At 36.5% G+C, this 12,681-nt stretch overlaps 1 protein-coding gene and 1 non-coding gene across 3 annotated transcripts in view; both read left to right on the forward strand.

The window, feature by feature from the left end:
- The window catches only part of OLFM3 (olfactomedin 3), a 279,691-nt gene that overhangs the window by 215,772 nt on the left and 51,238 nt on the right, over positions 1-12,681 (forward strand). For both annotated transcript variants that reach the window (XM_069090514.1, XM_069090513.1), the window contains exon 2: positions 6,420-6,566. In XM_069090514.1, coding sequence (XP_068946615.1) covers positions 6,420-6,566 — 147 coding nt within the window. The remainder of the gene's footprint in view (positions 1-6,419; positions 6,567-12,681) is intronic.
- LOC138162980 (U6 spliceosomal RNA) lies at positions 5,265-5,368 on the forward strand. The gene has a single exon (XR_011168778.1). It is a non-coding gene; the product is annotated as a U6 spliceosomal RNA (small nuclear RNA).

A 12,681-nucleotide genomic window follows, 5' to 3' on the forward strand; every position in this document is an offset into this window, starting at 1 on the left:
CTATCTATCTATCTATCTATCTATCTATCTATCTATCTATCTATCTACCTATCTACCTATCTATCTATCTATCTATCTATCTATCTATCTATCTATCTATCTATCATCTACCTATCTATCTATCTATATACATACATACATATATATGTATATTGCTGAACACATATTGAACACATTTCTGATTTCTCTACTTGTTACAGTCACCACTACCTTGATAAGCTCTCATGAACTCACCTGCTCCACCCTCTATGGTTCTATAGGTCAGGTATCAGTTGACTAAATTATATAAGGCACCTACATCTAGGAATTGAGTAGTATAGCCTGATAATTAAACTGCCAGAAAAAAAAATAAAACCCAAAATCCAATTGTTAAAAATATCATTTTAATTCTGCTTGGAGCCCCTTTAAATATTTCATGAGTTTCTTAATATTAAAAGCTACTAAATAGTTCATTGGTTTTTCTAAATAACACACAAGGTTCAAGGGGAAGAGCATCAGCTATAGCAAAGATTAGGTCTATGTGAAGACAGCAGTGTAGAGATACTATTATGAGATTCCATCACCCACAGATGGTAAAAATTCTCAAACACTTGGAGAGTGCTAAGAGGGTGACAGGTCTTGTCTGCAGTTTTGTTGACATCAGAAGGTAAATGGTTTCTGACAGATAAACTGAGTTGAGGTTAGAATTTTACTGGCTCTTCAAAAGCCATAGAATAAATCTTTGAAGCTGGAATGTTGTCAGGATTTCATTTACTTCTCCCCCTTTTCAGTGTATAAGAACCCTAAGAAAGGAGACTAGATATATCATAAAAGTGGCATTGTTTATTGGTGATTCCTAGTCCTATCTCTTCCTCAAAAACCATAACATTGTCAGGTACTTTGCTACCACCTTTGTCTCTCTCAATTTTTCTTTCCCTTAATAGACAAGAATTCTTTTAATAGTCTAGTCTAGACTAGAGATTGACAGACAATTGCCAGGGGGACCATAATTTGCAGGCACCTGGTTTAGATCATTCAACTAACTAGAAGAAGGGCCATTGCTTTCACTAATTACTTTTACAGTTGGATATTTGGAAGAACCAATGAGGTCATTACTTTCTTCAGCAGACACTTGAGAGAATGATTAATGAACATGAACATTGTTTATCTTTCCACTTTTCCATTTACCCTCAATCTTGACAGGAACTGCCACTTTCTCTTGGGAAAATATACCATGTGCTAAAGGATATAAAACTTGGCAAGTGAACATTGGTATTCATGTTTGCTGAGTGGACTCAACTGTATATTTATAATTAGGTGATTTTTGTCCCCTCCTCACAAAGGAAATCTATTCAAATAACTGGTAATTATTTCTGAGGTTTTTGAAATATTATATCTAATTATAGGAAAATATATCCACACCTTCACATTCCTACCATACATGTAGCCATATACTCATACTATATTATACTCTACCTGCTACTGCTGGTCTTCTTCACGCCCTCCCTGAACTAATGTCCTCTATACTAAACCTCTGTACACTGGTCCTCCAGAATCTATGCCCCCACTCTCATTCATCTCTAAAGATTCCTTCCTAGCACCCAACTATCTTGACTGAGTATGTGCTAGACTATGTAGCCCATTCTATCTACTAGGGGGTCCTAGGCTCCAGATGATGCTTTACTTCCACATCCATTCCAGTCAGCCCTCTGGGCCTCCTTGAAATCTTTTCCTGTAATATTTGAACCATTTTTTCTTGTTCTTGAAACAATAAGGAAATCAATAGTACCATTGCTTCTGGAAAGTGAATATCAATTGATTGCTCTATACATCAACTCACTCTCTCTGTTCCCTAAACTAAAACTGCTTTTCCTAGCCACACTCCCTATATATACTGCATTTTCCTCTTAGAATCTAAACTCCTTGAGGGCATTATCTGTTTTTTTGTGTCTATACCAAAGGTACACCATAGCAAACACATAGTAAACTCTTAATATATGATATTTTCATTCAAGGAAAAATGATCATTCCTATGTTTGCCTCAATAGACTATATTAATATTCATTTACAGAAGTAAAAGTATTTCTTTTGAAACATTTTTTCAATTACCTTATTGAAAATAAACTATAAAAAGAGTTTTATACCTACAGTGTGACTATTTTTTCATACCCTTTTCTCTCTCTTTAAATTAAGCAATAGAGAACTGATCATGCAAAACAAGCTGGGAGAGAATTGTAAGATTTGATTTCTTTATCAGAAGAGAAGATTCTTATTTGTGTGTATTTATGTGTTATATAATATATGTGTGTATGTACATATACATATACACATATATGTATCTACTTGTACATATCAATCTATAGCTATATATTATTTGCATTTGTACTGGTAATTTAATTATGTCTTTCTGGATATGCAATGACTGAGTCCATAACTTGAAAAATAAGAAAACGTCTTTTAACAATTTCTGGCTCCTATCCTTTGATTGACACTATAAAGAACAGTTTGTATTATTACAGATTTTAAGACAAAACTAAAACTACAAGTGATACCATAATGCTTGCAAGGTGATTAGTGTTATCACAGTGCCTGGCATATAGCATATGCTTGATAAGCATATATTGACTTGGCTTGACTTGACTCATGTGAGATATTAGACATGTTCTTGGCACCAGAGGGCAAAAACTAAAATCAGTGTGTGGTAATTACAGAGAGACAATTATTAACTAAATACAAGGGGATGTTTCCTAACAATTAGAGCTATCAAAAAGTGGGATGGGCTGCCTTGAAATATGGTGCATTCTCTGTTGTTGTAGATCAAGAAGAAGCTTGATAACCATTTGTGGATGATCTTGAGCAGGTGATTCATACTTTGAGTAAGAAATAGACCAGATGACCTCTGAGGTTCCTTTCCAACAATGGTTCTGTGTTTCTATAAACTGAGGCTAACATTCCTATGTGGTTTATATAGATCAGATATGCATCATTTATGATAATTCTAATAGCTGGCATATATATGTGGTTACAACATTATTATATATGCCCAGTAGGAAAATAAATAAACAAATGAATTAGCTGTGTAATCTAATTCTTATAATAAGCTGAGAGCTAGATGACCTAAATTATATTTTTTAAAACAATGATGGTTTTTTTTAAACCAAGTTCACAAAGCTAGAAATGGTGAAACTAGAATTTGGAACTGTATATTTCCCTTTCTACTTCCTCAAACTGTCTCATATAACAAATGGAATTCATTAAAATTTATGAAAACAGAGACATAGGCATTATATGTCTCTATAATAGCTAGTCAGCATGAGTGCTTAACTTATAATATATTCAGATCATTTAAATGGGTTATCCTCCAAGAGGCAAAGGGGAAGAAACCCAGCCAGATGTAAAAGTAAAAGGCATTTTTTTCTAACTGAAGGTAGCTCGATATTATGTTAATATCCATCCATTCTTTATGTCGAAATGACCATGTGTTTTATGACTACATGACAAAAGCACAGAAACACTGACTGTGTCCATAGGAAACCAAAGCCCCCAAATGAAGTGAAATGTCCTCTGGATGTTGAGTCTTCACAAGCCCAAACAACTAAACACTTGAAATATACAGATGACTGCCTGAGGCTTTTTGTTTTTATTTTGTTTTATTTTTGAGTGAAAAAAACATCTAGGTGTTTAGAATTATATAGATATTATAGCAGGATATATCAATTTCTACCACCTCTAACCCACCCCACACACCCCCCACCAAAAATGAAAATTGAAAGACTCCAGGGAGAGGTGGAAGGAATTTCCATCTTCCTCCACACACATTTCAGCATCAAAAAGTTGTCTTGCAAGGCACTGTCATGGATTTTATAGACTATGAAAGTGTAACATTTTTACTCTTAAAGAATTTGTAACATAAGCTACCATTTTATATTTAAGTTCAGCAAGAAATAAGAAGGGTTGTTCTACTTTAACCGTGAGTCTAGAGGCAAAGATAAGCAAAACCTATCACGTTTACTAGGGAAGCCAATATATGTGTCCATATGCTGAATAAAATGACTGTTTACATAGTCCATTAGGGTATCTGTCATGAGAATGTTGTGGTATCTTCATCATCAATCATCATCATCATCATCATCTGAACAAGTTCAATCCAATAAATATTTTAAGGTATCCATCTATGATTGAAAGGTGTGAACTAAGTACTCAGAATACAATCTTATTCTTCAGTCATGCCTAAGGAATAGGGCCGTGTACTCCAGAAACAAAAAAGTTATAACCTAGGACACTACCCTTAAAGTATTTACAACTACATTATCCAAGATTAGCCATTTATATAAAAAGATCAGTATTTTCTTACACATTACTCTCCACACAAATTATACAGTCCAAGCATACTGGCCCACTTTTTCCTTACACACAACACTCCTCCTTTCTGTCCTCCATGCCTGGAATTCTATTCCTCTTAATTTCCTCCTGTAACTCCTAGAGTCCTTCAAAGCTCAATTCAAGTGTCCTCTTTTACATGAAGTTTTCCCTGAGACTCCAGCTTCTAGGGCCCTCCTTCCTCAAACTACCCGATATTCATTTTCTGTATATATTCCTTCTATACTCATATATATACATGTTTTGTCTCTTATTATAATGTAAGCTCATTGAGGTCAGGAACTGGTTTACTTTTTCATCTGCTCTATGGGCTTAATGCTTATTGATTAAATGGTTGAATACAAGTTAGGCTAAGGGCAAATGAGTGGTACAGCCAATAAATACTAGAGAAATTCAGGGCTGGGCGATTAAGTAAGGCATCCTGGGGTGGAAGGCACTTGAGCTGAGCCTTCAAAAAAGTTAGGGTTCAGATGAAGAAAGGAGGACAGCTAAAGGTTAGGGAGGAATTTTAAGAACAAGAAAGGTCATTAGCTAAGGTCCAGAGAAAATGATACACATAGGAACAATGAGTGCATCAGTTTGGTGTTTAAAACATTGGGCTCTTTATGGGGTTAGTAGAAAATAAAAGAAATGGAGAGTTATATAGATCTAAGTTGTGGAGGAGCTATCAACATAAGGGTAAAGGAAAGAAAGCAAAAAAAAAATTTAAAAAGAGATTTATTTAGGGGGGCAACTAGGTGGTGCAGTGAACTGAGCACTGGCCCTGGAGTCAGGAGGACCTAAATTCAAATTTGGCCTCAGACACTTAACATTTACCAGCTGTGTGATGTTGGGCAAGTCACTTAATCTCAATTGACCTGCCCCAACCCCCTCCAAAAATTGTTTTTTAAAAAGATATTTATTTAATGCTTTCTTTGGCAGCACATATACTAAAATTGGAATGATACAGAGATTAGCATGGCCCCTGCACAAGGATGACATGCCAATTCGTGAAGTATTCCATATTTTTGAATAATGTCTAATGTGAAAGTATTTGCAGATGCTATACTTTATTGTATGCTGCCATGTGGAGGGGAGGGGAAGGAGGGGGAGAAAATTTGGGGCTCAAGGAATTATGGAACTGAATCTTGTAAACTAAAAGTAGCCAAACAAATTAATAAAATTTAAATTAAATTAAATTTAAAAATAAAATTTAAAAAAAGGGCAAGGAATTTGGAATTTTTTTGTTGGCAAGGTGGAGTTACTGAAAGTGTTTGAGGGAACATCTAATATGCTATCAGATAAGATTGATGTGTTTGTTATTTTTAATCAACCTCCTCGCCCCACCCCCCTTTCTTTTTAACTCTTCATTATAAGGGTTAGTTCCCTAGGAAAAGGTGGGGGAAGGCATAAATTGGTAAAAGAAGATAACAGAAAAACAAAGCAGATTGATAATAACTAGACCTGTGTGATTTCATTGATTTAATGCATATTCTCAGCTAGGGCTTTCTATCTAGCTTAAGGAGGAAAATCCAGACAAGACACAAACACAACACAAACAAACACAAACACAAACAAAACACATTTTTGTTGGAACTGAAAGTTCTTGGCAAAGATGTGAAGACTATAGGATATTTTATACATTTATACCACTCAGAAAATAATTACTATTAATTGTTACATCCTTCAAAAAGGCTTGGCCAACATATCTCCTTGTGTAAAAGTACTGATGGTGTAGGCACTTGTTTGCTTCAGGACACTTTAGCTTTCTTTTGTCAGAAGCTTCCAAAGATAGTGTCAAAGTGTCAAAGATATGACAAAAATCACGGGGGAATTCTCTAGGATTGGTAAACAATTTGTTCTATGTTAAATGGCAAGTCTAAGTCCAAAAAGGAAAATCCAAACTTAGAGGGACGTATATGGAATAAAATGTTTCTGGGCTCATGACAAAGTGGTCGTATGAATTCTGCCTGATACAAAGAACGACAGTTTAGTCTTTGATTATGCTATGGAACCTTTGCCCTGTCTTTATCCTGTTAACTGAGTTCTGCGTTTCTTGTGTTTGTCCTTGGTTTCCCCAGACTCAGATTAGCCCAAAAGAAGGGTGGCAAGTGTATAGCTCAGCCCAAGATCCTGATGGACGATGCATTTGCACAGTGGTTGCACCAGAACAGAACCTGTGTTCCCGGGATGCAAAAAGCAGGCAACTTCGACAACTGCTGGAAAAGGTAAGTATATTTGAATCTTAAACTAGGGTGGAGCAAACAAAGCTTTTTTCCCAGGGATACCAAAATTTAGGGATGCCAAAATTCAGCCTATAAAAAAAAGCAAGTGCTGTTTTCCTCACCCTCTCCCTCTTCCTTCTCTTTCCAGCCCCCCCTTCCTTCTCTTCTTTTCTTCTTTCTCTCTCTCTCTGTCTCTCTCTCTCTCTAAATTACTCATTGACACTGTGTGTGTGTGTGTGTGTGTGTGTGTCTGTGTGTTTAACCAGGCCTATAATTTCATAGTGTCAGGAGGAAATCCCCCACCAATTTATATCAGAACCTTCTCAGCAGCTTATGGTCTTAGGGTCTTAGAGAGTAGCCAGAGGCAATTACAAGTTAAATGACTAGTCCAGGGACTGACACATGCAGTCCTATAGAGGGAGGTTGGGGAGTGAGGAGACAACAGTTACATAGATAAGTGAATAAAAGTATAAAGTTACTAAGCTTCACTTCTTTCTCCCATTGACCTCACCCCAGTTGAGGCTCTTCTAGACTTTGCCTGATCTCCTCCCTGCTCTGGAGGCCTCCCCAAAAAAGGTTTTGGTGAACTAGAATCTATCCACAAGACCATTGCCCTAAGTTTTTTTTTTCTTCTAAAGTGCTTTGTGTCTTGATTTTAGAAGTCTCCCCAGACTAGACCTCTCCTTTTCCTTTTCTCTTACAAATGATTCTTAAAGGGTCACTTGATGAATAAGCCTAAGCCTGTAGAAGAGCTATGATAATGAACCTAACTTCTTTTCCGAGGGAGGGGAACGATGGCTATGGAATACTGCACTTACTGTTGGGCTTGGTTACTTTTGCTGAAATGCTTTTTTTTTTTCTTTTTTAATTTTTGTCACAAGCAATCACTCTTTGAGTGGGACCGGGGCAGGTCATATTGGATATAAAAAATTAAAGAAAGTAATAAAAATGTAAAATGAAATTTTAAAGGTCATTTGAGGGTTCCTTTCCTTTCTCTTGCACTGGGTACCAGAATGACTAATGATAGCTCTGGGTATTCCTCTGCCCTTCCTACAAGCCTGAGTCCCTCATGTCCAAGATGAACAAGAAAAGTTGGCTCTCTGTTAACATTCACTGCTGAGTTTGGATCTCCTTTAGAGTAAAATTAAATGAGAATGCTATTCAAGCTCTCTGATCCAGGAGGATAATCACATCCATTTCTTCTTTCTCTGTGCCTCCAAACTCTTTTCCTTAATAGAAGTGACTCTTTATCTTATGTCTAAATATCTAAGCAGTTGTTTCTTCAAAAAAGAAAAAAAAAAAGGAAGGGAGGGGAGTGAGCTCCAAGTCTGACTCAACACCAGGAATTCAGCCTCAGCCTCAGATCACAGTAGGCCCCTTGAGCTCATTCTTTTGAATCCTATTAACAGCCCTGCAAGGGAGATAAAATTATGGCCTTCCGTATGCAAGCTATTTGGAAGATAATGAATAATTCCAAGTATTTACCATCTTCCTCTAAGTCATTTCTTTGAACATTAGGACTATTCAATTTCAGTCAATAGTCTTCCCCTTCTTGTAATTTGCTTAAACCAGAACCATAACAATTAGATGCCAAAACACCCTTGAACCCTTGATTTATTTCCCTCTACAGATTAAAAAAATCTTATAAAAGGTCATTTGTGCTAAGAAAAAAGGGAAAGATTCTCTCAATTATAAAGACAAGGATTTATACTAAACATTTCCCCCCTTTTAACAGTTTATCCTGCTTTAGGCTTTGAGTAGAGTAGAGTAGTAGGTGATCGAAGAAGAGGGGTATGTGAATTTTGAGTACTTTAGGGAATCTCAAAAGATAGCTGCTTTGTGGCCTTGGAAGACATGGTCTTCCCTGCGTCACTGGTGCAAAGTCATTAATGTCACATGGTTTCACTGACCCAGTCAGGCTAGTGTACCAATAATCTTAATGGACTTTAGAGGAAATTTTAAGAATGGAAGAATCAAGCAAAATAATATCTGGAAACACCTTGTATCTTAGAACCCTAAAAGTCAAGTTCAGATGATTTTAAATAATTTCCTACCAGATGAAATTATAATAATTTTACTATACTTTTGTGAGAAACAGAAAACTTTCCAGCAAACATAACAATTGAAGCATTTTTTTCTCAGAATTTTTAAAAAGATGTGATATGGCTATATAATAGTGAGGAAACAATAGCTAATATTTACATAGAACTTGAAGATTTACAAAATGATTACATATATGATTATAGATTACATACGTAAATTAAATTATAATATAGATGTGCGCATATATACATATACATATGTATGCATGTATAGGTATGTGTGTATATGTATATGCACATATATGCATGTATGTATATGAAATCATCTCATTTGGCTCTTGGTAGATATGTAATATTATTTTCCCCATTTTACAGAAAAAGAAACTGAGGCACAAAGAGGTTAAGTGACTTATTTAAACAGCTCTGTAAGTGTCTGGTGCAGCTAGGTGGCATGGTAGATAGGGTAACAGGCCTGGAGTCTGGAAGACTTGCCTTGCTGAGTTCAAATTTGGCTTCAGACACTTACTAGTTATGTGACCCTAGACAAGTCACTTCACTCTGTTGGCCTCAGTTTCCTCATCTGTAAAATGAGTTGGAGAAGGAAATGAGTGGACAAGACTAGAAAGGACTGGGCAACAGCATTAAGTGTTTGAGGCAGGATTTCAACTCATTTTCCTTCTCCAAATTTAGTACTCTATCTACTGTTCTTTCTATCTGCCCCTATATGGATCATAGAATTGGAAAATACTGTAAAGGTCATTGAGTCCTACCTACTACCCAATGGAAAAATAACCTCATTGACAGATGAATATCATTGACAGATAGTCATGCCATATTTTCTTGAATATCTGCCATGACAGGATGCTCAATACTTTCAAAAATCTATTTTCAATTGGGAGCACATATAATTGCTAAAGAGTTCTTTAAAATGAGCTAAAATCTACTTTCCAGGAATTTTGTAGAGTCATAAAAGTAGAATTTTGAGGCCCTCTAACCCAATCCCCTTACTTAATAGATAAGGAAAAAAAAGTCCCAGAGAGGCTGCATGACTTGCTCAGGGCAGTGCTAGGGTTCAAACCCAAGTCTTCTTGTTTCACCATTTCTTCTAATTACAAATCCCAAACTCTTTCCATCACCTGATGGTTGCCTTCAGTTCTGCACTGTGAGGCCACACAATACAAATCTGCACCATTTTTCACATAGCAATGGAAAAATACTCACTCCCTCATCATTTTTCAAGAATTAATGCTCTGGCAAATTTGCATTTGAATCCAGGGACAATAACATGTCAGTGTCAAATTGGTGTCCATAATTTAGTCTATTGGTTTCCAAATTATATCCACTAGAATCCACTTGGAGTACCACAAGAAACCTTTGGGGTTTGGTGAAAGGAGTGTGGGTTGAAGGATATTGGTGCCAAAACACTCTTCAGTCTTGCACTTCTGTTATTTATAGAACATGTCCAAAATTGTCTGGCATTAGGTTGCTCAAGTTACAAAGACCCAGTTGCAAGTTGTGATACCCTGCTCTAGAGAATAAACCAGAGACAGTTTTGGCTAATATAAGTCAGAAAGACACTACTAGACCTGGGTCTCATAGCCCTGCTTTTTTCATCACGAGACAGGGTCTGACCAATACCAATATCCATCATCCCACCACACATCAAGGAAGAAGATGAACACCAGGCCTCTGAAATAACTCAATAACCCTCCACTACTTAATCTTCCTCAACATTGACTCTTCTGTAACCAAATAATCGATATATTCTCCCCTCATCTGCACAGCCACGCTGAATTGTCTTTGCCTCTAGCATTATTTACAAACTAATAGCCTTCCCTGATACCCAAAGAATATCCTTGCATCTTTCCTCCTCCTTGACACCCCAATATCACCACTTCAGAAACCCTCCTACTCTCTGAAAAATGACACCAGATTGGCAAGGGTTGCAAAAGGACCTTTTCCTTCTTTCTGAAAATGACAACATCTCCTTGTCTTGGACACCACATGCTACCTGCTATGAGGGGCATTGTCATGAAAAGAGCAATAGATTTGGAGGCAGAAGACATGACTTTATAACTTAACTCTGATACTCCTTGTGTGACATTGGACATGTCAGCTAAACTCTCTGGGACTCAGTTTCCTTATCTGTAAAATGAGGGGTTAGGCCTGGGCAGTCTCTATAGATCTTCCCATTGGTAGACCTGTGACTTTATGCAAGAAGTTGAGATTCCAAGCTATTTAAACCTACAAAATCTTAAAAAGACTTTGAAAAGCACTGACACAGAACATAACTTGCTAAATGCTTACAAAGCAGTTAAGGATGCTTATTTGTGTTTAAAGCACTTTGCAAATCTTAAAGCCTCTACAAATGTCAGCTTTTAGTATAGTTGTACTTTTGTTTTTATTACTCAACAAATCCAATATAACCTCATTACACAGTATAGGTTCCATTGGCCAAGCACATTAACATTAGCAATTTGGGGATATAATTCTCCTGGTAATATAGCAAATAATTGAGAGGAGCACTTTTCACATTATTGTAGAACATAGTTGATCTCCAGCTACCGCAAGTATAAGCAGTTACCCCAGCATAACTGGGTAAACTTTGATGTCCCTCCATATGTACCTTTTTAACTTTTCTTATAGAACCATCAATTTTATTTCTTTTTTCTAAGTAAGAAAGTAAGGAACATAATACCATTCTGGGTCAGGTCTATTGCATATCTACTCTAGTACCATGTCCCCATCAATCAACACCCAGGGGCATATTGTAGAAAAGCCTTCTGTTGACTTTGACATCAACTTCAACTATTGGTCAGAGATGCAGAAATATGTTAATTCCACTACTTTGCTTTAACTGTTGGGCATCTAAGCTGAATTCCTCCTGCATTCATTTTTTTTTCATGTTTCTGCTGTTGTTATTTTGATTGCAAATCATGAGAAGTTTCTGTGATTTCATCATCCTGGGGAAATGCCTGCTATAAGAAGTCCTTCCAACAAAATGCAATTCCAACTTTGACTTAATATATCATAGGATCCCAGATTAGAATTGGAAGTGACCTTCAAGACCATCTAATCTAATCTCCTCATTTTATAGATGAGAAATATGACTTCCAGAGGAGTTTAGTGACCATATCCATACAGGTAGATAGATAAGTCTAGGGAGTTATCTGAAGTACAGGAAGGAAGGAAAATAGGAAAGAAAAAAGAAAGGGCAGAAGGAAGGAAGGGAAAAAAGAATAGAAGGAATGATGAAGGAAGGAAAGAAAGGAAGAGAAGGAGGGAGGAAGGAAACAAGCATTAATTAAGTGCCTTCTATATGGTACCAGGAACTGTGATAAGAACTTTTTAAAATATTATCTCATTTGGTCCTTACAACAATCCTGGGAGATAGATACTATTTTTGTCCCCATTTTACAGTTAAGGAAACTGAGGCCAATAATGGTTATATGATTAACCCAGGGACACATGGCTAATAAAAATCAGTAGTGGGATTTGCGTCCAGATCTTCCTCATCCTATCCTCAATACTTAATGCACTATGCCGGGGTATATCTTTTATACTGAGTAGTATCTTTTCTGGTTTGTTTACTTGAATTTGTTGGTCTAATGCCATGCATTGAGCAATTATGGTTATTTTCCTACACATTTAATAATTCCTTTACCCATGAAAATTGGAGAGCTAAATCTCAACAATTTCAATAATATTATAATGTCACAGAGAAAATGAAAAATGCATGTTTCTCATTCTGTGACAGGAAAAGTTAGTTGGGAGGGCAGTTCATCAAGATAGCTCATCAATATGCATATCTTCGACAAGTACTACAGATGGATAATGAGTTGGACCCCAAATACAGTCAGAGGAGGCAATTGTGTTCAATTGCACATGGGGAATGGTGCAGTGATTTCAATGAGCCCTAAATGCTCACTGCTATAAAACCCCATCTCCATCTCTTTAGTGTAATTATTCTCCTGATGATGCTATATGGCTTGAAATCATAGAACACCATGATCTTGGAACAAACAAAATCACAAATAATCTGAAGGCCAATGGAAAGACACATGGTAAACATAATC

Source organism: Petaurus breviceps, unplaced genomic scaffold (assembly GCF_028583685.1).
Source record: "Petaurus breviceps papuanus isolate PSGF00001 unplaced genomic scaffold, PetGlider_PUasm1.0 186, whole genome shotgun sequence".
NCBI lineage: Eukaryota > Metazoa > Chordata > Mammalia > Diprotodontia > Petauridae > Petaurus > Petaurus breviceps.